The following is a 26,771-nucleotide window of genomic DNA, read 5'->3' on the forward strand; positions in this document are numbered from 1 at the left end:
AACAAAACCAAATCATAGACCAAAAAGTTTTTATCAACTGCTGGCGACGAGAAGAATCAGAGTGGAACGAAGAGAAATACTTTCCGACACTCGAGATTTGTTTGCAAGCTGAAGGCCAGCCACAAAATCGGAATAAATGCAACAGTCAGAATATCCTATATTTTGGGCCCGCACTGATCAAAGAATAAGAAATTCCCAATTAACCCGAACTTTGGGCTGGCCGGCGGCACAGGTTCTGCCCTTTTCAAGAGGTATTTGCGGGCCGTTTCGCCAGAAATGTATTTCGTATTTTTGTTTTGCCAACAATCCTTTGGGGTCAAGAACAGCAATCGGAATGCGCATCCTTTGTTGTGTCAAGCAATCATCGATACGCACTTTCAAGTAAATATGGAATTTACGAAACTTTCTGTGAGCTTCGGCCTTGCTGCTGATGATAAACTACGAGCAAAGTCAGGAGTTTTAATTAAATTTGCATACAACATTTTTGCAGCAGTCTCATCAAAAGTTATGGCAATTGCACGGCTCCAATTGTTTAAATTAAATGGGAATGTACTGCCATTTGGCCGGCTTAACTGTCCAGGTGCGACAGACGCAATTGGGTGGGGGAATCGACTCGCTCATATGGCTCATCATAAAAGGCAATGGCTCAGAACATTGCGTATACGCAGCGTGCAACGCGTCCTATTTAAACTGCTTTTAATGACGGCACAGGTCGTTGAGAAGTGAGTCACTGGCTGAGGGTAAGCAGCCGACAATCAAACAGAACATGATCCAGACATATAGTGCATATATCTCCCGGTAGTGGCAGACGGGTGGCGTTGCAATTGCAGCTGAACAGTTGCTCCTCGCGATTTACTGCCTCTTGGGGGCTTTATTTTTTAATGGCTTCTGCTAGTGCCTTGGTTAAGCATCCATTGAGTCATTGTATCTACCTTGTAATATGAAAATCGCTTTGGCAAAACTTCTTGATTGCGACTCGCACTTGATGCCATTTCCGTTTTTAAGGAGCTTCTGCTGTGCAGATCGGTTTGGGGATAAAAATAAAATTCCATTGTAGCAGAGTTGTTATATACAGAGTTGTTTAAATTAGAGAATTTAAAACATAATCATTACATTGAGATATTTTTGGCCTGGATTATTCTTACACATTATTAAAGATATTCATGTCAGGACAAAACAGGACCTCATGAATACTGTAATATCCTATAAATAAATCAGTTCTCATTAAAGTTGATAAATATAATGAATATTTCTTAGCCAAGCAAACATATAAGATACCTATATTCATAAAAGTATTTTGTTGTGTTTCCAAGACCCATAGACAAACTTACTTGATTGGCGATATCCTCTGTAAGGGTATGCAAAATCTCTTTGTTGGCTTAAGTTTCTCCGTCTGCCATTTTGCCTTTGTTTTGTGATGCCAATAAAACATGCATTTCACTTTCAGCCCGACCGTTGGCAAACAATGGCGAAAGGTGGAAACCGAGGGGCAGGCATTCGTATCACAAAAACATCCTTCCCATCGCAACGCGAGGATCCTTTGTGCAGCGTGCACTCAATTATTTGGTCGTTACTTGTTTCTTATTACCTTTTGCCTACCGACACTACGAAACATAATAACTGCTGCAACTGAGGAATGAGCGGAGAAGGCTTTGTTTGTTCGGGCCGGCAATACAATTGAGTTGCGGAATGACGGAAATAAATGCGAATTTAATATGCAAAGGAATCGAATGCAGACAGTCCCAAGATTGCTCAAAGGATATCAGTTGAAGATTACTCGGCAATACGATTGCGGAATGAATAAGCAAAGTGTTAGGTTATTTCAAAACAACATAGATTTTGTTTGAAAAATCGAACATATGTTTGTAATACCTGGGATGCATTTATCTCTCCGTATTATTTCTTTAAAATCTTATTTTTGTGCAAATCAAAAGAACAATCGTCTATTGCTGCTGGTCAAGAATTTATTTATCTTTTTGGGTTATTATCAAAACACAATACATCTACCCCTGGTAAAAGGCCTCAAATGCCGAAAATGATAAAGAAAAACGCAATACATTTGTATCGATGTAAATGCCTAAACTTATTTAAAAGCTTTGTTTCTTAACTAAATTCTTGGATCATAATTTTTCAGGCAGGAATCCTTTAAGTGAACAGGTAACAACAATTACTTGAAATATAGTAGAATTTATGAACAAATTCAATAATAGTCGTTAATTAAAGTGGTTAATGCTTATTATATTATGATAGGAATTAAAAATAACAGCAATTAAAAAAATGTGTTTCATTTTATTAAAATCCTTTTTGCAAACTTAGGAAGAAGATAATCTAATTTGGAAAGGTCACAGATTAGTTTTAGTTGTGTATACCATTCAACCAACCCATATTGAGGAATATTGAGTGTTGATTGCCTTTATAAGTCAATCGCTTTCATTTAAGCTTATTTGGGACGTTCTTTTAGTTATTACTTTACAAAAAATAAAAAAATTTTTTTTTACTTTACTTTGAAAACTGAATTACCTACTTTGAATTGAAAATTTCTTACTACATTATTAAGTTAAATTCAATAACGTAGCCTTTAGAAAAAAAAGAAAATTACATATCTTATGAAATAAAATTTTTAAAGTAAATATGACTAAAATCGTATCTAATATTTTAACTATTGATTTACAAATTTTCATATCATATTCAGCAGTTCAAGTTTCGTTATTGTATTTAGTTCAAATATGTAATACGAATCTGGGAATAGATATAGATATTTATTTTTATTTTATTATTGTTTTTTCAGTGTTTTTTAATATTTTTATTCCTTGCTTATATTTTGCACAGACTAGCCAATGATAATAATCCAGTAAATACTGGTTTTAACTGCCTGTTGAATCGAAACGGTTAACAGAGTCCTTTACCAACAGACTGAGAACAGCGAAGCGAGACCCCTGTTCCAATTTTCACATTATCCTTCGTGACCCTCCCCCGTCTGAAAACGGGGAAAAGGAACGGAACGAAATGTGGAACACGAAGGGATGTTCTGGCGAACTGAAACGAATCGGAAAGACTACAGGGGACAGTTTGGCACGGATTCGTAGGGGAAAGTGGAAACACAAGGAATCACAGCCCCGAGGAATGAAACGAACAGAACGCAAAGGACGAAACGTCGTGAAACAGAAGGGGTATAATCATGTGAATTGAAATGGACCACTTGGCATAGGCACAATGCGAATCGCGAAATGCTCCGCATTCAGTTTGAAATTTGCATGGCACAGTGGCGGACGTCGAGCGGAAAAAAAGCGCGTTATTCGAAAACCTGAAAAAGAAGGCATCATAAGTTTGAATTATTTCGCGGGCGCTTCTTTGGATGCTTCGAAAGTGAATGCACTTGGCAGCTCCAGATTCATATTCAGAGTCAGTTTCTGATTCATGTTCGGATTCTGATTCATCGGCGACCGGTCTTTGTTTGCGCGAATGTGTGCCAACCAGGATGTGGGCGTGTCCGCCCCCGCCGCCCGATAAAGTGAAGTGCCGAAGAGTGGAGCGCAAGAATGCCCCCCGTTTTTCGAAAGTGTGCTGTGAAATCCAGTGAGCTACGACTGTGAGTGCAATGTGTCTTTTATAAATCAAGGAAAATCACATTTTAAATTGCTGCGCATTAGAACGGATACAGATACAAAGGCAGGGCCACAAGGAGGCAGCCAGGCAAGATCGAAAGTCAAACACCGTCAAACGTTGATTGCGTCGTCGTCTATCCACGAAACGTGAAAAATGAAAAAGAACGAAGGCGAACGTGAAGGATTTGACTGATGTGAATGGAGTAGAAGATGTGACCTGGCCGGAATCCCGCCTCCTCCCCCTCCCCCTTGACGATGGCACGTGCTATTGTTTGGCCCCCATCTATTTCAATTTGATTATATTGATGAGCATATGATGTAATATATGGAAATGTAATCTGATTAGAGGCAGACTTATCCATGCACTCGCAAATCGTGCTCTCCCATAGACTTTAAAACTCATTAATGTGCAAAGACGCCAATCCCCCAGGTCCTTGGTATCGTTAGAAGGCATAAGGCGAAAAACAAGCAGTGCCAAGCTGGCAAATCAATAAAGGTGTTGAAACAGGTGCCAGACTTGGCCAAGATATTGGATAGCAGTTCTAAAAAAAACTCAAGAATACAAAGAAAACGAAAAGGATTTTCTGCTTGGCAACGCAAAGCAATTCAACAAAAGTATCACATATCCAGACAGTGGGTTGCGTTTATTAATTGAGGGGGAATTCGACAAAAGTGAAGTATGTATCAACAACTATCAAGTATTTCTCTAGGAATTCAGTTACCGGGTGTGCAACAAAGAGTACGCTGAGCTTGCTAGGAGATAAGACAGTTTTTGTCCACATTAAAAAGGAACAGGGAAATAGATGGGCTAGTCATGGAAAAAGTCCTCAGTTATTTTAGTGGATTGGGAGGTAAACATATTATTTTTAAATATGAATATTTTTTTTTTTTTATTTATTTTAATTTAAATTCCTAGCACTACAAGTTAAACTTATATATTAATGTGCTAGTCACGTGACTAAAAACTGCATAACTGCATAATTTTACGTCCTATTACTTTTTATTCATTTTTGACAATTATTAGCAAACCCTTAAATCGCCTGATTCTTACAAGAGATTATGCGCTAAAAATCATTCTTTATGTTTTATGATTTTATTTTCAAGCGACCCTATTACCATTGAACAGGTAGAAAAACAAAATGTTACCTTTCGAGAATGGTGTCGCAGTATAAGACAAACTTGTAGCATAATATTTATTAAATAAACAACGCAAATTAGAAATATGAACTTTATATGCAGAATATACAGCAATAATTCGGTTAAAAAAGGTTCAAGGGGAGATAATTTCTATTTGGGCACTTGTTACTCGCCTTTCACAGCAAACTCCGACTGTCTATGAGTGAATTAGGATAATCTCGGAAGCTAATGGACCGGATTCCTCGCCCGGAAAATAAATATCAATTTGTTGCTTAGCTACCCTAATTACACGTTGGTCCGCATCGACAGACATCTTTCTAATCGCCTCATATTATGGAGTGCAATAATGCATTAGGACTTCCCATTTTTTGCTATTTGGGGACTTCGATTTGCCGGCTCTGGGAGCCCTGAGCCGGATAAATGGGGTTCTGGCATTCATTTGGAGGAGCCGACACAGTTTCGGGGCAAAACGACTATTTGGCCAACAAAAAATAACGAGCAAGCCATTAAAAATTTGCCAAACTCAGCAGAAGTGGAGGAAGTAGAACTAATGGAGAGTGGAAGAGGAGGACGAGGAGGAGAAATGGGGGCCATGCAATTCATTAATTTATTGACTTATAATCAAGCCAGGCCAAAACTTATGCCCAGAGGCAGAGCCGGATAAATATCCATTTATCACATAAATAGAATGCTAACAGCAGTGAATCCTTGGTGGTTTTCTGTTTTCCGTTTTCCTCGGACCGAACTTATATTTTCGCCTTTCTAGCCTGGCTGCTGCGGTTGGCTTTGCCAAATAAAGCAAGAAATAAGTTAAAACATACGTTCTCTGCGGTCTGACTCGGTGAAATAAAAACAAAAACCCTGGGCCAGAGGCGGAAAAAGACAGTCACGTCCGTACTACTACAACCCCTCCGGTGGGGGAAATGCGGTATGCAAATTCAGCCGAGAAGACTTCATAAAAGCAGTGCAAATAATTAAATAACATTGCGGGAGCAAACAGCACGAACCAGGAGCAGAATGACATGCTACTTGAGCTGGCGAAACTTGGATTAACTAGCTGCGAGGAAATAAATACGAAATACGAAATCCGAGAGCAAATCCCAAACCAATCCAAGTTCCGCCCAGGTGCGACAACCGACAGATGCCCTCGCCCAATAAAATGTCCTGGCGGGAAAAGGAGTGCTGCGCAGGACGAGGGGCCACCATCCTGGCCGGGCGAAATCCGGGAACTGCCAGCATACTGTTGGCGTTTCTGGCAGCTGTCAGCTTTCGTGGCATGCGAGCGCGTAAGTGTAAACTTCTTTTACTTGGGTGATACGAGAATCCGGCGAACACTTCTGCGCACGGATTTCACCGCCTTTTCGCCAGTTTAGTGGGCGAAATTGATTTTAAAATAATTAGTTAGTAATTCACTCTTACGTCAATATATTTTTTATACCCGATAGATCATCTTGGGTATAAAGCCTATTATAATAAGGAATTCTTCAAAAAGTCCAATACTGCATTAAATATAAATTTGAATTATTTAGTTAACTTATAAATTCAGCTAACTTCATGTTCTAATTCTAATAATATTTATAATTATAATAAGACATCGGATTATATCCATAAGCGTATACGATTCCGAGCAAACTTTGATTAAAGGTAAATTGTTCTTCAAATTTCAAAATTAGATTAAGGCTTAAGGTAATTAAACATTTTTTTTTTTAAATAATTTTATGTAATTTTAGTTTATACATATGTAAAAGTACAATATATCCCATTTGAAATTTTCAAATCGATCTGAACTTTATGAGCCCCCTTAACACTCCAACAATCCGAATCGATGTTTGAACTCTGACTACCCACCGTAAGCCGCCGAATCGCGTAACCAACTGCCAGCAATCTCTTGATCCCCTTGGCATACGAGTCCAGGAAAATCGCTTCCAGGAACGCCCCAGAGACCCTGTGTTTACCATGCGAGTCTGTCCCATATCCCCAGTACCGAATCCCTGCACCCCTGTCCAACTTTTGGCTACGTGCTCCGCTCCTTGCCGTACTGTTTTGTTCTGTTGAGTTGAGTTCCATGTTTCATGTGCCCTGCTGTTCTGTTTGGTGCTAAGCTTTTGTTTTTGCATGCATAGTTAATTCAATTTCGCACATTTTTGTGCAAGTGTCGAGTGAAGCGTTTGCCAAATTTAATTTACATGATGAGATTTGCTTGGCTGCATTGTCGTTGGCAACTCGTTGGCACGATTTTTATAAGCTTGTCGAGTTAATTTAATCGTGCAGTGCAAATTTTCATTTAGTCGAGCGCACACACGCGCTCGTATGATTGTCAGACACCTGTCACCCGAAAGGAAATCTCCCTTTTCGGTGCCAGAAACTCATTACGCATACGCAGCGTGTGAAGATTTTGACTCCGCACCGGCTTGATATTTGCCTTCGTTTTTCGAGTAGTTTATGAAAATGCCTGGCATATTTTCTAGCCCAGCCTAATTGGAACAGGCCCTGTTAGCCGTCTCTGTTTCTGAATCTCGAGTTGATTAAATTTTGTGCGTGCAGAGGGTGTGTGAGTTCGGGTGGGTGGGATGTCTGTTCAACAGGTCGGATGCGTGATGTGATTGTCCTCCCCCTGTGAAATTACCACCGGTCCGAGCTGTCAGTGCATATTGCTTTCATCAAATTGTCTAATTCATAGTTCGGTATAATTGCAGGTTTTTCCCCTAATTTCTGTGCAATTTTCTGAGAGTTGGGTTTGAATAAATTATGAGAGCTTTCGTTTCAACATGAGTGAACTCTTGCCTTAAATTGATTTCACTTCTGTGGTAAGCCTTTAATGTTCTGGGCACGCTTATTTATTTACGCACTGTGCCGACAGTATTTTGGCCAAATATTTGCCGACACAACTTTGGCCTGGGGCTTCTTTTAAAGGCGCTCAAAGTTCTTGCGGCTGAATAATTGCCAAATAATATTTATCATCTTGTTTTTGCGCTTATCTCCCTGCTGCTGCCATATCTAATCAATCTCAGCTGAACTGCTGGCAGTGCCAAGGCAATATCATTAACAACACATGACCCCGTCCCCGTCTCCTTTTCCGTTTCCGTTTCCGCACTCATATGTGATATAATTAAATTGGGCAGCAGCAAAAACGCGCAGGACCACAGACCACAGATTACAGACAGAAAAACAATGGGACAAAGCGAGAACAGGAATAAGTAGACACTCAAATAACACTTAAGCCATCAATCAGCGCACTAGCCAAGGTCAGAAGCAGCGCCACGCCCATGTCCATCTCTGTTAATTATGCCACGACCATGGACCGCATACAAAACAGCAGCCGGGCGAATTCAACTATGTTTTATATAAGAGATACAAGTATTTACCATAGAAAGGCTCCCAAGACAAATGGCGGTCAAATGTCACGTTTAATTTATTTATGGCCAAAACACATAACCGTTGGAGTGGGGCAGGGAAAAGAATAGGGACCCCGACGATGGGCGTGGCCCGAGGGCAGAAGGACCGAGCTTTAATTAAATAACTGCGCTAAGTGGAGCCAAAGAGTTGGCGTCGCTAATACAGCCATTAGCCGAATTCGTTGAGAGCCCATAAATTTCAGGCACCAACTCAGGAATCACAAAATAATTCCCGAAGTCTGTACTCCCTGGAATAAATTCCAGCTTACTCAATTGGGAGGCAAGACGATACTTCAGACTAATAAATAGCTGGCGGCGATAATTAATTAACTCAGGATTGTCTTTCTGTCTAAGTTTTCATATGCAAGCAATATGTTTTTGCGTAAAAGTTTCCCTTGCTGACATATACTGCTTACTTAACATGGGTTATAAATAATCTAACAGTATGTGAAACACAATAGGAAAGTTAAAACTTTTGTCTTTAAAGTAATGACTTTTTATTTCGAAACCATTAATTTAATTTATTTTTGTAAGAAGAAAGAAAGATTTTAACTCATTTTGAATGATATACTATTCTTTATATAAAGTTTAATATGCATTACTAATATTCCTAAGAAATCTTTAAGTCTTAAAAGCAGCTAGTTATATTCTTCTAACAAGGTCAAGTTGTAATATAATTATTTCTTGAATCATTACTCTATTACAATAGTCTAATAAGATCTTTTCCTGCTCGTTTTGATAGTATAATACCTTTTCACACTCCCCACTTAACTCGCATATTTACTGAGACAATAAATTGGGCTTTGGACAAGTGGTGTAACCAACTACTATATATATTTGTCCCTTAATGGACACACACGAGGATATTTGGGCCACGTTTTCGCATCAGGTCCGTAATGAGCTCCCGACATCAATATTAAGCCTAACATAACCGCCCCGCGGTGAATGTTGTTATGTATTTGTTTATTCATGTGTGCAAATTATGAGCAATAACAACGGCAGTCACATCAATGCGAAAGACAACAGTCGTCAATTAGGAGACACGAAAGCAAAAGGCTGTGAAAAACCGGGGCAGAGGAAGCGCTTTAAAGCAATCGAAGCCAGTCGAGTGCTAAATGGGCGTGTCCCCCTGCCACGCCCACCGCCCACCGCCCATCAGCCACTCCCCCACGCTCTTGCACTTAAGCTGTGTAATTGCTGTGTGTGAGAGCAGAATACCGCAAAAAGTCGAAGTCGGCCCTCTGTCGTCAAAGTGAGCGATACGACGCGTCGCCATTTGGCTTAAACAAAAAAGCAAGAAGTGCGCCTGTGGTATTTCAAACAAATAGATCGATATGCGACAATTAAATTCCCTGAGGAGTGAATTCATTGAGTGTTTACAAAATAAGGGATTAAGTTTCATTTAACAGCTGTTTATTTATGTGAAGTATTTTAATTTAGTTTAATGAACCAAACAAAAAAGTCCCTTTATTTGGCTAAAATAGCAGTTTAAAGCCTTTAAATAAATTAAACGAAAAAGTGACAAATAATTTAATTAAAATAAACGTTCGTCGAGCCAAAAAATATTGTAGCTGGAAAAGGCAAAATTAGGAATTTCCTTAATATTGTCATTATATCATGGTCATTATATTATTATATACCATAAAAAAATTATAGAAAATAAATTTCGATTTCTTTGTAAATTAATTTTATATGTTTGCCGTTTAAAATAAGACCATAAGAACATTAGGAGTACCGATGAGGCTGAAACACTTACCCAATCAGAACGCGGTCATCAATCCATCATACGCCCTTACCCTCGTCAGAAATCGGCTGTTATCGGAAGTTCCTGGCCAAGATCTCAGCGGAGTCCATGTGACCAGTCGGAGTTAAAGGGTAACCACAACAAAACGTGCAACCATTGATAAAATGTGCGACGGCTGCTGATGTAGGTCGGATCCGGACGGGGGGCACTGGGATGGAGATGGAATTGAAGATGGGAGATGGTATGGGGAATGCAGGAGCTGGAATTTATGATTCCATTTTTACTTCTCTGCTCGTTCTCGCAAACAGCCTCCGGCCATGTGAAGATTTTCTTTGGGGAATGCGAGCGGGGAGAGCTGTGTGAGGGATGCAAATGGTTGTGGCTTGTGAATTTCTCTCGCAACAATTTGAAATGCCTCACCGTGCACGGAACCCCTGGCCGGCGTCATTGGCCTAACCCCCTGGTATCCCACTGCCAACGCCCATGCTAAAAGTCCCTACATGGATCAAAATCAGGTGGTCGCCTTTCAGTATATAAGAATAATTATGTTTCAGTATGTTTTTATGAATAATTAATAATACAGAATTTATTGTTAGGCTTGGCTAAAGTAAAGTAAGTACTTAAAAATTAAACATAACAAGGACTAAAGCCTTGATTTTAAATACATAATACTTTGAAAAAGTAAATCAATGTGAATTGAATAATTTTTTAACAAAAATAAATTAAAAAGAAAATTATGAAATAAAAAGGTGTAAACTAAAAAAAAAATCCAAAAATATAAAAATAGTGACTTTTAAAGTATGTTTAATATTTTGCCCAAAAAATAATATTAAAAAATTTCTACACCTTTTTGTATCTCTATAACTAACTGTACCTATTTATTCGCTGTGTACCTTTTCCCTGAGTGTTTGTGACAAATATTCGAACAGTTCGATTATGCATGTTTTGAGCTTGGGGCGGCAAGAGGGGACTCGGGGTAGGAAGTTGCTAATATTTGCTGAATGCTGCGAACCAATAAATGACAAGTTATGCCCTCTAATTAATGCGCTTCAGCATGCGACAAGCGTGTGCGGCTTCTGGCCGAATGATTTCGCCTGGTCTAATGGGCGTCTCTTCAGGGTCTTGACCAGGCCCGCCAACCCCTCTGCTTTCGGCTTAATTTCGGCACATAAATACCAATGGTCCACACCCCGGCGGAGGAGGAGGCGCCATCGCCAAGGAGGGAGGGGCTCATGTGGAGCCAGTTTTTGTGGCCACATCATGGCCGGTCCGGCGTTCCATTTTTCAACTGTCAGACTACCGCAAAGCCAGTGACACTTTACTCCCCCGCTTGAAGACGATGCAAAAGGGGTTATCTGGTGGCGCCTCGGGCGTGAATACATACATGGAAATTAAAATGACATTAGGTCAGGCGAGCGTAAAAAGCCAGAGGTTCCATTATTTTTTTGAGATTTAATTTTATGAAAGAAATCGTGACATTTTATCTTTAACGCACACTGGCTTCGGGGCACGAAGAGAAACCTTTAAATTTTATAATAAATCAAAGGCGATTAACATCTGTACAAGTTATACACGACGTCAGTTTAGTGACACCTAACTAAATTCAAACAAAATTATACTTATAAAAAGTGTCGTGTCGAGATTAGTAATCAAAATTCTTATTGCACTTTACAAAAATTTATGCACAAAAACGGAAAATAATTTCTAAGAAGACATTCGATTTTGTGAGATAATACAAATAAACTTTTAGTAACCCAATTAAATGTAAAATAATAATTTAAATCAAGAAGGGGATAAACGTACGTACGCTTCATTTTTCATGATGGAATTTTAAAATTTAATTTGAATTCTTGCGGAAAGCACTTAAAGACCCCCAACGCTTCAAAAACGCATTTGCACACTCCCACAATTTAATGAATACAAATCCCACGTAAAATACCTCCAGTCGACAGATGCACCCATTCACTTCAAGTGGCACCCACCATATAAACCATATCAAATCTAACCTCGAAAGGCTTTCGCCATGTGAGCCCCATATTTGCTTTAGGATCGCCATTTTTCCAGTTGGCTGAGTTTTGTTTATCAGAGAGCACATAAATAACGAAAAAGTTGCCAAAAACAAGGAGTAAAGTGAAATTTATGTGTACCGCATGTAATTAATAATAAAAGAAATCGCGCAAACGAATTAAATGGTTCTGTGTGTGTTTAACTTGCTTGTTAGCCTGTCCAGAACGGCGCTTAATTAGACCAACCTCCCCGTGCACACATACCCCAAACCCTCTACCCGCCCATTTTCCCGAACTTTATGTTTGAGCCAACTTAATGGCGTCCGAGCAGCAGTGCACCAGCTAATCGGGTTAACCAATCCCAGAAGCAATGTTAACCAGTTGTAATTTGGTGTTACCTGGGCGAAGTGAGGGGGACTGGACAGGTTGGCAGGAGGTCAGGTGATGGCACAAAGCAAAGATCGTAAATGGTATTAACAGAGCTCGGTCGGTGGGTCGAATCTCGCTCAGTCCTTGTAAGGGTATACTTTATACTCTTAAGTTAGCCAATCATTTCCTGAAATTTGGTTAGCCTAAATAGTGTAATACTATAGTACACTGCACACTGGGATGAGTCGCCTTTTTTTATGCATACACTTTAATTTTAAAAATACTGTTTTCAAATTTGTATACCCATTATTCGTATAGTAACTTCTAGGCAACATTATACATACCTTGACGAATAATTTTGTTACTTAATTTAACCGAAAGTAATGCGCGATATTTGCTATAGAATAGTCAGTTAAACTTTTGATATGCTTTCCAGAAAAATTAAGGCACACACAACGTAGCTCGAACTTCAGTCTTTAGAGGGCTGCCAAAGAGTCAGGAAAGGTTACAAAAATACTTTTAAAACAGTTGACTTCTTTAACGGCTTTTAAAAAAAATCTGAAAATTTGACAACAAAATTTTGATCTTTAAAGCTATTCATCCCATTGTGCAATGTCTCAAATGTTTTTGTGCTCTCTAATTATTTTAGGTTTTTTAAGCTTCGTTATTAGTTAAACTTTAAAAATTTAAACACTCTAAAAGAAAGACAAAGATTAATTAAACAATAAAACATGATACATATATCATAGTATTATTATATAAATATTATTGAAAATTTAAATGATTAATAAACATGCACAACAAATTTGATATTTATAGTTCAAATTTGAAAAGAGCTCTACATTTAGCTGATTGTTGGCTGAATTTAAAACAAAGTTTGGCGAAATCGTGTTAAGCGTCTGTCTTAATCCCTGAAATGTTAAGCTCCGCAACATTTGGTTTTAATTCCTGCAGTGTCGCAATGGTTGTTCAGTTTCCAAACGATATAATCCATGCATCATCTCATGGCGGCAGTCCGATTAGACACGAGCCCCTCTGACTGGGTTTGGCCTTTTTCAACTTTGCACTCGAATGAATACGAAATTCACGCGAAATTCCCTGACAGAACCCACGACAAAGATAAAGTTTCCACCAGTAGCCCCACGCCGAAGGTCCCCCACTTGAATTATTATGTTATGGCTGCTGCTCTGGGTTGGGGGCGTTCTGTATTCCGTGTTCTGTGTCCCGAGCCCGAACCCGAAAAGTTTGCACCAATCATTGCTCAACCATTTGAGTAGAAATTTTAAATTTATTGCTCTAACAATGCGACAGCAAACAATAACATTAACAAAGTAATAATTCAAGTCCCTTTAAATGATTTCAATTATTTGCCCAAAATGTGTGACGAGCGCCGGAAAGGATGGGCCGGCAATGCCATGGCAAAAACCCAAAAACCGAAATCAGTTTATGTGGTTTACTGAACAGTTACACTAATTACCGCACAACAAAACTGTTGTAGCTCTCATTTATCGGTGTTGTTCTTGCACTTGTTGTACTTTCAGTTGTTGTCGGATTCTGTTTTTATAAACTTTTGCGGGCAAATAGTTTTTAATTACGTAGATATGCTGGCAGCAAGAAAAACAATTGAAAATCTAACGAGGGAATAAAGTTTAAAGCTGTTGGATTCCCATTACTAAGTCAGTTGTGGAACTCCTGATACCGAGTGAGGTATTACTTCGGATTTTGTAAATCATAAGTCTTAACCATGTCGTTAGATGTATGTTACAATTCCAAACAAAAACCTATTAACAAATATCTTTGGGACTTAAAATGGCCATCCTTTTGTAATAAAATACAAATAGAATAAATTATTTCTTGACATAATAAGTATTATTTTTGACTTAATATAAAAAGTAAATATTTGGTCCCATATATCCATCATTTTGTTAACGCAACTTTTTGGAAATTCAGGTTTAAATCAGTTGCAGTGCTGTGACGCTCTTGCTTTCAGACCATTTAAATCTGCTGTTAATAGGTGAACAATTGGAGTCAAGAAGTGTAGTTAAGTGCAATTAGCTCAGTCAGAACATAGTGCCAAAATGTATTGCGGTCAGCATTTGGCAAGCCATCTAATGTGGTTTACTTTCTGCGTGTGAGTCTCACATGTGTTTTACTAAATTTGTAACTTCGTAGAATCTGGGATGTGAAGAATCTGGGTGGAATTTTTAAATTTTTATATAATAAGTACCAAAGGTTAAGTTTACCGAATATTAGTTACTAGTATTGTAAGCCTTACTCTAACTTCCCATAATCGAGTTGAAACTTACGTCGAATCTTATTTATGCAGTGGTCCATGGTTGGAAACTTTGCAGAAAAATTAAGTTTTTTAAAGCCGACAACATCGGCTACTTAGGCGAAGCAACTGCCTGCAGCTGTGCAACTCGAGAGTGGAAAGTGGAAAACTATTTCTGCGAATTGTTCCGGAGCGGAGCATTTAATAAAAATGTAAACTTGAGCGGAAACTCCACTGTAGTCCTCCGCCTCACAGACTAGCTCACTTTATGTTCGCTCTGTGTGAGCATTTGGCATAATATTATTTACATAATAAATACTTAGTTGTTATTTGTTGTGCTGCGCGTAAATTTGCCGCCCGAGGCGAGACAGCGGAACGGGAAGGCGACGCCCGAAACTAGGCAATCCAGCGATGTTGGCTGGGCGGGGGTGTTCTGAATGGGGGTGGTGCTGTGGGGCACTGAATGTATAATGTGGGCGGCATGACTCGGTAATTCCAGGCCCATCTGCGGGATTTTATGCTCTAATAAAATTGCAATGTGGCCGCGAGCTTAAAGCTTGATTGGATCAAAATAAGGACTGAAACAGTGACCAGTACGCCAGCTAAAGGCCAAGTACAGTAAATACTAGAACTCACTCAAGACCAACGGAAATAACATTACCAAAAGGAAATATAGCTGCTGTTTATCGCTTGAACTATTACCAAATGCATTATATTTTGTGGATATATTTAAGCAAGATATCGCAAAAAGTGTTTTTAATTTTTTAATCGCTTAGGTAAAATTTTGACTAACATCTTCATTCGATTGCTGTAAAAAATAAGGGTCGACCTAAACTACCATTGTTTTTTATACTGCTCGAGGGATACTTCTCCAGGGCCCAGAACGACAACCATGAGTAGACCTCCAACCACCGATAAGGTGTGGAAGCAATTGTACTTGAGCAAATCCCTTGAATCTCCATCGGCGACCCACCAGGCGTTTGTGGTCACATTCCAAGCGGTCAGAACTAGCGAAAGACACAAGGCAGCCAGTCGGGTTCGATAGCCCATAACGATGAACGTCATCAGGATCAGGCCAAAACAGTTCAGGACCATGGCGGCAATGGTGAAGTACTGCTGGAATAGGGTCAGATACATAAGGGCCAGCAGGATCCTTCCGGTGAGCTGCATCAGGTGCTGGGATCGGCGGCTCACAACAAAAGGTAGTCCAGCTCCGGCTCCGTAGATCCGACTGGCCACCTCCTCCTTGTTTTCCACATGCAGAAGCAGTAAGCCCCCAAGTAGCGAGAAATTCCGGAGCAGCAGCTTCAGTTGAAGGGGTACTTCATATATGTGAACCTTGGGCAAAGTAAAAGTAGCTTTAATAGAAAATGTCTCTTGAAGAAATGGTTTGAAATGGATTATGTGCAAACTTCTGTAATTTTTCTGAATCTTAAATGTGAAATAGGCAAAGTTTATTAAAGCTTAAAAAATTCTACATTTTTGGGGAAGCGAAGGACCTTTACCTGGAGCAACACTAGGCCGGTCAGCAGGGTGACCGCAAAATTAGTAAACAGATGCAGGATGACCAAAGCAGAACCCACCAGCTGGCCCACTAAATTCAGCAGGATTATCGCCACTGCTATTGCTGCGGAGCACTGGTGGCGGTCTTGGAGGAAAGCCAGTTGCTCTACCCACTGGAACCACATGCGCAGTCCGTCCTCGAAGAAGGTGGCAACCAGGCAGATGCGGGCCACCGAGGGCAAAACGGGACGGCAACGCCGGGTGACCTCCTCCCCCAGATCCTCCGCCCTACGCATCCAGCGGGTCTCCGTCTGGGTCACCAGCATGTCCTGAGATTCCTGCTCCAAGCCGCAAACTCCACTTACAAGCAAAGTGATTTCTCTCGGCGTCCCAGGCTGACAGTCGTGGCAGTGATAACAAACGGCCAATGCCAGGCTGAGTAATCGTTACGGTCTGTCTGTAGTCTGTGGCACATCTTGAAAAGATTGCTCTGTTACGGGGCGTCCTCTTCCGGGCACAGCTGCCGTCTTGGGAATTTCATATTATGTATACTTCCCTTTTTAACATACATAAATATTTTGTCATTTTTATAAAAATTATTATTGACATTATTTCTAAGACTTTTTTAAAGTGAAAAATAAATTGTTTTATCTTAATAAAAAATTTAATATGAAATAACAACAACTTCTGATTGCCCATGCAAGAAACTCAGGATTGCACAATATTGTCTAGGGTTCCATGAAAATCAGCTTATAAAAGTAGAGCTGTTGTTAATTTAGTCTATGAAATTATAAATACCTATAGGTAAACATTTTGAAACACGCGCGGATCCACGGGGGGATATGGGATATATATCACCCTCCACTTAGGTGAAAAATGAAAGGAATTAAAAAAGTATGCAACAAAAAAATTGTTCTGATATCACCCCCACAACAAAATCCTTGATCCGCCACTGTTTAAAAATAAGTATTAGATGTTTATCTCACATGTACGAATCGAAAATATCGAGTCAAGTTAATCTAATAATTCATTTTGTTCATCATCTATCCATATATTCTTCAAATACCATCAACAAATTATTTTATAAATTGAATTCAGTTTTTTGTAAGTTTCCCTTTCATAATTACCGCTTGAGCACCATTCCCCAGTGCACAAAGAACTGCAGCTGGTGTGACAAAATATAAATTCACACAAAATTACCCCACATCAATTGGGAGATTATGCGCACGGAAAAAACAATACAACGTCCAAAAACCCCTTAAACACTTGACCTGAAACGCAATCGAACCAAATGCCCTAAGCAAATAAATTTGCATTTTCCATGATGAATTGCAATATGCTGCTGCAAATGCATATATTTTCTAAAATATTTTGCAATTTGTCAATTATAACGCAAAAAGCTTTAACTAATGCTCTTAATTTTATGGTAGGAGATAAACAAACAGTTTTTTCGATAGCTTATATGAAAACAAGAAAGGAAGCTACCTTCGGCCAGCCGAAGCTTATATACCCTTGTAGATAAAAGAATACTCACTCGGTGCAGTTCCAGGGATTCCAGATTCAGCGTTTCGATTTATTTCAATTTTGTTTTTAAGTAGTCAAGAATCAAAACGCCTACTTCCTACAAAGTTACAATGAATTTTCTTATATTTGTTTGGGAGCCTTAAGATATAGTGGTCCGATCCGGCTGGCTCCGACATATGTACTACCTGCAATAGAAAGAAGACCTTCGGGAAAGTTTCATCGCGATAGCTTTAAAACTGAGAGACTAGTTCGCATAGAAACGGACAGACGGACAGACGGACAGACGGACATGGCTAGATAGACTCGGCTATTGGTGCTGATCAAGAATATATATACTTTATGTGGTCGGAAACGTCTCCTTCACTGCGTTGCAAACATCTGACTGAAATTATAATACCCTCTACAAGGGTATAAATATGATACCCTATGACAATTTTTGGCATGCTCTGTTTCAGATTAGGATTTTTTCATTATTTAACTTTTGGTTTTTCGTAGATAAATAATTTTAAAAAGTGTTTTCACTTGTTTTCTGAATAGCACAAAATAGCACATTATCTTAAAGTAAAATAACTAAAATTTTTATAACTTATTCTAATTGTAATAGATTTGAAATAAATTTTTTATTTGTAAATGTATAATATAAAACCAAATAACTTCAGTAGGCAAGTAATTCTTTTAAATGCGTAGCAAATAGGGTATTTCATTCGCCGCATTTTGTCAAAAACTTTCCCCAACCATCAACTGACAGCTGCGCCTCGTTTGTTTGTCAGTTTGGCCGAAGCCTGAAATAATTATTTGTGCAGTAAAACTTCGATAAGGTCCGCCAACTGATGTGCTGCTCATCATTCTTGACCTATTTTGCAGCGCTGGCAGCCACGGCCACCCCGATGGAGAACGCATCCCTAATTGCTTCGCCGGCGACGGGGACAAACACAATGGCAGTGGACGCGGGACCGGGCTCGACGGGATCTCCTGTCCTGATGCTAGGCGATGGCCAGCACGAGGAGGAGGACACCACGGTGGTGGATTCTTGGAGCGACAGGCCCGACACTGCTACGCTGACAAAGGGCTTCTCGATTCCCACGTATTTGCCGCCCTTTCCGGACTTCATCCCCGCCGATTTGCCGCACCTGCAGCGGAATGGCTCCTCTCGAGCTGCGCCTCCTGCAGACAACAGGCCATCCGGCAGTGCGATGCCACCTAACGAGCAATCCCGTCTGCACGCATACGACAGCGAACAAAAGGCCCAGCAGCTGCGGCGCGAAAAGGAGCTGGCCAAGGAGCGGGAGCTCCTGCCACGTCGTCAGCTCAGCCTGCCCCCGCTGAATGCCACCGTCCAAGCTGGCCAGCACGCCTATCTGCCCTGCAAGGTGAGTAACTAAGGGGTCTGATGGGTTGATAGGATGATAGGCCAAATGGGGACAATGGGGAGCCATCCAGTTGAGTGGCGTAATTGAAAGCGGCGAGTGAGCAGGCCACATTGAGAAGCAGTCCTTCGTATTCCGAGAACATTGCTACAAAATAGAAATATTTGTTTTGTCTAATCTAAAGATGCATCACGGGTATATTTAAAAAAATATTTTTTATGTAGATTTTGTTTTTTTACCATTTTTATTTAATGGTTCAAAATTAAAGTTCTTAGGTTTCAATGCCAACGTGGTATGACATTCTATATTTCTCGTTGTACTGCACAAAATACTGATTTTATTGGTTTGCAAATAAGGACAAAAACTAGATCTAATCTAAATAAATCAACAATTTATTTTATAATTATTTTAATATTATAATGTGTGGGACTAGTTCACCCAGAAAAATTACCGTTCAAAAAATACATGATATTAAAAATGTACCTTACTTTTTATTTTAAGATAGAGCACTAAAGGCTACCCATACTTTTTCCTCCTGTAGCTCAACCAGCACTCCGGTAAACCACTCTCCTGGGTTCGTTTACGGGATGAACATATCATTGCGGTGGATCACACAACCTTCATCAACGATGCCCGGTTCGCCTCGCTGCTCCAGTCGTCCACCTCGACGACAATTGTATCAGGGGCAGCGCTTTCATCCTCGGTGACGCCCTCGGTTGCCCCGGGAAACGGGTCTGCCAATGGGGGAGCGGGTGGTCAGGAGAGGGGCAACAACGGCAGCAGCCTCAGCTGGACGCTGCAAATCAAATATGTGAAGCTGGAGGACGCCGGCTGGTACGAATGCCAGCTGGCAACGGAGCCCAAAATGAGCGCCAAGGTGCAGCTGTTTGTGATAAGTAAGTGAAACGACTGCTAGCAGACAAATTGGCCCACACCGAAAGAAAGTGTTATGGGTGAATTATATTCAATTTATTATTTTTCCAACAATACTTCGTATTGTGTTAATATAATAATATAGTTTACAAAAGCTAGGGCGAAGAGTCATAAATGGCTAAATTCTCATCCCATAACAGTATTGAATTATTTTGATTCTTTTAAATATTATTGATCAATAATTTAAATGTTAATTATGATAATGCTTATTGTGGTCCATTTAGTACAGTTACAAAGCACTTTAATCAAGTGTCAAGTTCTTTTTCCATGAAATAGAGCTTCTTAAAGAGTCCAAATATGCGGTGTGTCAAGCAGAGATTCCTGAAACACCACCAAACAACGTTTTAAAGGGACATGATTTCACAACCGTTGAGTACTAACCCTTTATCCACACCAACAGCACCCCGAACCGAGCTTATCGGTGATCGGCAGCGCTTTGTGAAGGCCGGCAGCAAGGTGGAGCTGCACTGCATCGTACGTGGCACCCTGGAGGCCCCCAAATATATATTCTGGTACCGTGGCGACCAACAAGTAACTGCCGACAACGAGGCCAGCGGTGCCCAGAGTGGATGGTACACGCAAATCGACAGGAATATCTTCGGCAGCACCGAGCATAATCGGAACACGGTGAGCGGATTTGGGCAACACTAGAATTCTTAAGAGGATTTCTCACGAATATCGATTTTACAGATTGGTTCACTGGTCATCCCGCTAGTGCGCAAGATTCACTCCGGCAACTACACATGCGAGCCGGAAAACAGTGCGGCAGTATCCATGCAATTGCACGTCCTGAGCGGTAGGTGACGCAAATCTGTTACATCTTATATTTTCCCTTGGGTTTATAAAGAATCTGGGAAAAATTATTCTTCTAATAAAATATGAATAGTATTATTTGGAACAACCAAACAACATTTAAAACTTTGTTAGATTGAGAAAATATTAATTATTTCAACATATAGTTATTGACGAATTTTTTATTTCAGGGGAATACTCCGCCTCTGCCATAAAGTCTACAGCTGCCGGCCTCCATAGACTGGGTCACGGATACAGCAGTCTCCACCAGTGGCTGATTTTTCTTCTGGTGGCCCTGAACAAAACATGAGTGGTTCTGAAGGCAATCCTACCATGGAGAGCGCTGGAATTATTAACCGATCGGTGTGGTTCGTCTAAGACATTAGTTTAATTTCTAGGTAAATTGCACTTACACTCAAACGATGATATGGTTTATTCTGCTGACACTTCTTAAAGTCTAAGCTCAACTTTCCGAATATAAACCACATTTTTATACAAGTTCTAGACTAACAATGTTTTCCTTTACTCTAGTATTTAGGTCTAGTTCACTAAGAATTACACTAAGCATCTAATTCCGAGTAACGAACATTTATTTGTTATTTGAGTAAATAAAGCCTGAGGCGTCTTATGTAAGATATGACTAAACTGATTGTTTATATATGTGAGTGTATTTTAAAATAATTATGGTGAGTTTTTATTGTTAAATTGCTTTTCTATAATCCCAATGTTCTATTATACGGACAGACTGACAAACGGACAGTGATCATGATCAAGAATTAACATACTTAACAAAGTTCTTTTTACCTGTTACATTATTTTTTACGTTTTTTCTTTAAATTCTCTAATACTATTGAATTCGTATTTTGTTTAAAGATAAGATTGAATCCGTACTGCTATTTAAGTGGTTCACCTTTCCATCATCATTAACAACACCATTATCATTTATTGCCCGGCGTTGCACTTTGATTTACATTTTATATGGCCCTGCTAATGTCCAGATACGGAATTATAAGTAGCGCCTTTAAGTTCCTTCCTAATGCTCTTACCCCTTCCGTAGTCCAAGCTTAGCATCTTAACCCCAATCCTCACTTATTTAAATGGGATTCACCCCTCACAAAGCTACCCCTCTCTTAATTTCTTGCCGGAAAATTATCTGTATATTTTAAAATGCAAATACAAGAACCTGTCATAACTCATGAAAAGGTGGGGGAGGAGAAAAGCAGCCACTAAGCCGGCTCGCAAATAAAAAACCAAAGAAAAAAGAGGAATCGAGAAAAACTACCATTGTCTTGGCCATTGTTTCGCCGTGGCCATTGTTTTATGGCCTGGCCAACTATAATTTTGTGCGATTTTTCTGATTGCCCGCGCACTTTACGCTGCTCATTTATCAAACCGCCACTGACCAGAGAAGAGCGCCTTAGCAACCGTGGCCAAGATGTGGCGAAAGTTTTATGGCCAAGTTTGAGTTTCCCCCGCCGAAAGTTGGCCCACATTTCCATCTTCGCACACCTTCGGCTTGGTCTCGAGATCCTTGCCCTGCTCCATCGGCCACTCAACAGACAATTTACAACTGGACAGATGGCGTGAGAAAGGAGGGACCTGAGGGGCTGGGAAAAGGAAGGGCTGCGGAGACTGGGCTAATCACTTTTTGATTTATACGCCATAGCCGCCGCATCCGGAAACTTTTGCCCACAGTTCATATTTTTCTTTTCGCTCTGCGGCTGTCCCGCAGTTTTCCTGCAGTTTTCCCTGTTGCTTTTGCGGTGTGGCGACCGCCAGCTGGAGGATATTGACAGCAGCAGATCGGGAATCTGGGGGGATTAGCTTTCGCGAATATTGAAAAATTCCGCGGCCGGCAATCCGAATGCCTCGCAGGCAACTGTCAACAATTTCTTAAAGTTCATTCCGCTCAGCCAACTGATTATGGCCCAATCCCCCGGCAGTTGTAGCTTTATCAAAGAGATTGGCGCATTTTAATAATTCACATGGCAAACTGTTGAAAAATAAATTTCGACCGCGCACGCGACGCCGAAAGACATTTCCCTCGGAGGCGCTTTAAGAACACCCACGCCTTTATATCGGCAGTTCACCTTGCCGGCAGCCTAAGGCTCCTGATTTTGGTCCAGGCTTCGGTGATTCCTGTTTGCAGCAAGTGGTTAAAGTTTGCCGTTTGACTTTTAAATTATATTGTGGGCGGCCGCAGTTGGGGGAGGCACGAAAACTTGGCCTGCAACCCGCCGGCCTCGACAACCCTAAGGAAAATGCGCAAAATGCGGGTGTGGTCTTAGGCCCAAAAACTTGGTCCATCACTGGAAAAACTGCTTCTAACCAATGATGACGCAGACTAAACACCAAAAAATGTTATGGGTAAAATTTACCTTCTACTACTTACTATTAACAAGAAAGGAAGTTAACTTCGGCCAGCCGAAGTTTATATAACCCTGCAGGTACTTAAAATGTTGTTTTTTTTTTAAATGTCAAAGATCAAAACGAATGCTTCCTAGAAAGTTACAATGTTGATTACTCCAATGGGAGCCATAAGATTTAGTGGCCTGATCCGTCTCGTTGCGACATATGTACCACCTGCAATAGAAAGAAGACTTTTGGGAAAGTTTCATCGGGATAGCGTCAAAATTGAGAGACTGACAGACGGACATGGCTAGATGGACTCTTCTATTGGTGCTGATCAAGAATATATATTCTTTATGCGGACGGAAACGTCTCCTTCAATGCGTTGCAAACTTTTTACTGAAATTATAATACCCTCTGCAAGGATATAAAAATAATTACGTGTAGTTTGTTTTTGCTTTGGGTGGTGTAATCGCTATTTGTGTTCATTCTGTTTTTGTGAGGGTAACTTTTTAATTGGTAAAATTCTGTGCATTGGGACAGTTTTACTATTATATTGGTTAGATTTACCAATCGATCTTTTTGTGTGTAGCAATTTATCGGCGAGGACTCAAAAATCGGTAATGTCCGAGTTCAAACGAAGTTCTTACGTAAACCCATTTAAATTGGGAGCTATGCAAATTATATTACATTTTAAGAACCGCTAAATTATTTTTAATATCAACTAAATTATATTTCAAGGTTAAATAAATCCCAAAAAAGCTTATTATGGAATTATTTTAATATTGGCTAGAGTTTTGTCATGCATTAAAACTTCAAGAGCAGATTAAAAGGTATTGATTTCAAACCTAACAAATCGATATCAAATATGTGCACACAAATCAAGGAAGTTCTATATCCGTTAGCCCCAAACGAAAAAAAACGAGGTTTAAATTAATTAATTTTTTTTTTTTAAGAAGTTTTATTTTGTTAATTAATATATTATATTTTTTATTCATAATATTTTACTTTTTTTTTCTTTTTTTTCTTTTTTTACTTTTTTTCAATCTTAAAAGAAATTTGGATTTCAAAGCAAATTTGTGTTATTTTCATTACTTAACTGGAGCTATCGATTAAAAAAGAATAGTTTTGATTAATTTGATCGTATTTTTTCAAATATTTAGGAAAAACAATGTTCGGATTAATACTTTTATTTTAAAACGCCGTACGCAAAAAAAGTTACATAAATATTTTACATTTTTCAAATCCCTTTTTTTATTCAAATCGTTCACATATTTTGGGCTGCTTTTTTGTAAGTGCAGAGTCAGCGCAGTTTTAAGGAGTTGCGGATCATGTGGCAGACTTGACAATTGTTGGGTTATTCTTGTCAAAGCAACAATGGAGGTAGTGTAACAATTTCTCCCGGGGTGCTGACTAAATTGGCATATAATTGGCCCAAATATTTAAGCAATCAAAGCAAAAGTTTTGCTCGAGGCTGGCCCAAACCTACTCGATTTGTTTCAGTGTGAGCATAAATTACCAAAGGCATTCTTCAACTTTTTCCGCAATTATTTGTACTTCGCAAACTTTGATTTAAATTTTTAAGCCGCCCGCCCTGGCAATGGCAGCGGCCAATAACTTGTCAGACGCTTGACTTGCCTTTTGCCAGCCTCATGAAAGATGTATTTAGGTAGGTCAATTCCCGAACCTGTTGATTCCCGGGAACAGTTTCTGAGCAAGGTACTCGTGCGCAAGACTGTTCCCTGTCATTTCAAATTTCCCTGGGCGCGAAATTTAAAGCTGTTTCCAACGGAAATCTGGTTTGTTGCAAGCTTTTAAAAATTATATTTATAAATACAACCTTGTGCTCGCCAAAAAAGATGAGAATGAGGAAACTTTTTTTACCCAAATATGAGATACAACCATTAGGAAGCAATTCGTCAAAGAAATATAATTTTCATTTAGGATTTTCATATAATTAACTTTTTATTTTTCATAAATATGCACAATTGCGTTGCTGAATTTGTTTGCATTTTGATATAATATATATAATTTTAATATGTAAACCTATACGCGCTTAAACTGAAACTAAACGACAATTTTCGCATCTCTTTTTACAGAAGTTATTCGTACATCGATTGCATATTTTATTTTTCAATATTTATTTAAAAAATATTTTCGCTTATTAAAAATAAATCGCGTCTTATAAATTAGAATTTAGGCTCGATTTTAAATACTTGGAATGCACAAAAATAATTTGTCACCTATGTGGTCGGTTTTTCGAATAAATTGTATGCTATGTATAATAAGGAGTTTCTATACATGACATCCAGTAAATGGCTGTGCATGTTTGTTATACCCTTGCAGACGGTATTATAATTTATATTGGAAGTCTACAAGCAGGACTTGTACAAGGATTACACGGTTTCAGTAATTAAATTTCGCAGAATCGGACCATTTTAATAGTTCCGACACGGTGTTAACTGCAAGGATATATTAACTTCGGCTTGCCGAACTTTCCTTTCATTTTTGTTTTTATTTTAAAGCCGTTAGTTTTTCGTGTATTGAAATCCTATTTGATTTAAATTGGTACTTTCTGAATACATATTCGAATAACAAATTTTATATGCTCTTGGTTTCGCCTTTGTTGCATTCAAAATGTGTTTAAAAAGGTTGCATTAATTAAAAATATATATGTGAAGCTATAAATATTTCATTACTCGTTCGTTCGTGGTTTGTAAATATATCTTTAATAATTGAATAATTGGACCATTTGTTTTAACGTTGTTGTGGCTTAGAGTTCTCTAATGGATATAGTATATTTATAAACGTTTCTTGTTCCGCACGGTTCCCAGGTAAATATATGTCTGTATATCTAAACTACTCTTCTCATTTACACTGTTGTTTAACCATAAATTGTATGTTGTAATCTGATGTAACAAATTGTTAAACGTAGGGTTAAGTTAAATTTTAAATCTTTAAAACGCTTTACAAATGTGGCTCGCCTTGCTTTCGTTGCCCTGTCCTAGGCTCGTTATAGTTTTGTATATATGAACAAAAGTATATATAGACTATAATGATATACACTGACAATTCTCACTAATTGAATTCAGTTACCACTTTGTGTAATTAACTCTGAAACGCGATAACTATGGATTGTTATTGCCTTGCTTAGCAAATTCGTTAGGTTTGTTTGTTTCTATCGCAATCTGGTAAATGTAACGTGATCTATAGAGCTAACGTAACAACTTGGCCCCAATATATTGAAGTGTAAGCTTTGTGGGTTCGGGTGTGTATGTACATAGCGTTAAGCAAAGATCTCTCCTTCCTAGTGCACCGCATCTATATCTCGCTGGGCTCGCGATATCTTCAGCTTGTCCTTGGGCGTGTTATCCTCCCCCGACTCCAGGGCAAACATTTTCATCTTCTCCTTGAATGACAGCTTTTCGGGCACCGCATCTCCAGCGCGTTGTTGCTGTTGCTGCTGCTGCTTCTCCGCCAAACGACGTGTGCGAGGATCTCTGTGTACACGGATTAAATAAGTAAGACATTTGCAATATGCCAGGTGTCTGGGTCATCATACCTGTAGACCTCTTGCGCTCCAATAACGCCTGGAGTGGATTGCACTGAGGTATTCCAGAGGGCAGCATCGGGAGTGGCTGGCATCGATGGCAGCATGGAGGCATCCAGATTGTGTTGCAGATACTAAAGAATTAACAAGACAGAATTAATTACTACTAATCTTACTAGCCAATTTTAAGGCGTTGAAAGATATATATATTTGGTTAATAGAATT

At 39.4% G+C, this 26,771-nt stretch overlaps 3 protein-coding genes across 7 annotated transcripts in view; 1 reads left to right on the forward strand and 2 right to left on the reverse strand.

Moving 5' to 3' along the window:
• The first annotated feature begins 5,639 nt into the window (after positions 1 to 5,639).
• On the forward strand, positions 5,640 to 21,268 carry dpr16 (defective proboscis extension response 16). 2 transcript variants are annotated; one of them, XM_017154540.3, is made up of 6 exons: positions 5,640 to 6,028; positions 18,420 to 18,925; positions 19,464 to 19,818; positions 20,256 to 20,482; positions 20,546 to 20,651; positions 20,839 to 21,268. In XM_017154540.3, exons 1-6 carry the CDS (start codon positions 5,884 to 5,886, stop codon positions 20,955 to 20,957), a joined length of 1,458 nt encoding a protein of 485 aa, XP_017010029.2. In that variant the 5' UTR covers positions 5,640 to 5,883; the 3' UTR covers positions 20,958 to 21,268. The 2 variants fall into 2 exon arrangements, with proteins under 2 accessions (XP_017010029.2, XP_070073570.1); XM_070217469.1 differs by lacking the exon at positions 5,640 to 6,028 and adding an exon at positions 18,277 to 18,357 and having other exon boundaries at positions 20,839 to 21,265.
• LOC108066152 (surfeit locus protein 4 homolog) lies at positions 15,280 to 16,554 on the reverse strand. Its single transcript, XM_017154541.3, has 2 exons — positions 16,034 to 16,554; positions 15,280 to 15,866 (listed from the first exon to the last, which is right to left on the reverse strand). The coding sequence occupies exons 1-2, from the start codon at positions 16,355 to 16,357 to the stop codon at positions 15,363 to 15,365; spliced, it is 828 nt and encodes a 275-aa protein (XP_017010030.2). The 5' UTR covers positions 16,358 to 16,554; the 3' UTR covers positions 15,280 to 15,362.
• Positions 21,269 to 24,929: 3,661 nt separating the features above from the next.
• The window catches only part of cno (adherens junction formation factor afadin), a 48,735-nt gene continuing 46,893 nt past the window's right edge, over positions 24,930 to 26,771 (reverse strand). For all 4 annotated transcript variants that reach the window (XM_017154458.3, XM_017154457.3, XM_017154459.3 and 1 more), the window contains 2 exons: positions 26,559 to 26,680; positions 24,930 to 26,496 (listed from right to left, as the gene is read on the reverse strand). In XM_017154458.3, coding sequence (XP_017009947.2) covers positions 26,304 to 26,496; positions 26,559 to 26,680 — 315 coding nt within the window. In that variant the 3' untranslated portion in view covers positions 24,930 to 26,303. The remainder of the gene's footprint in view (positions 26,497 to 26,558; positions 26,681 to 26,771) is intronic.

Source organism: Drosophila takahashii, chromosome 3R, assembly GCF_030179915.1.
Source record: "Drosophila takahashii strain IR98-3 E-12201 chromosome 3R, DtakHiC1v2, whole genome shotgun sequence".
Classification (NCBI taxonomy): Eukaryota; Metazoa; Arthropoda; class Insecta; order Diptera; family Drosophilidae; genus Drosophila; species Drosophila takahashii.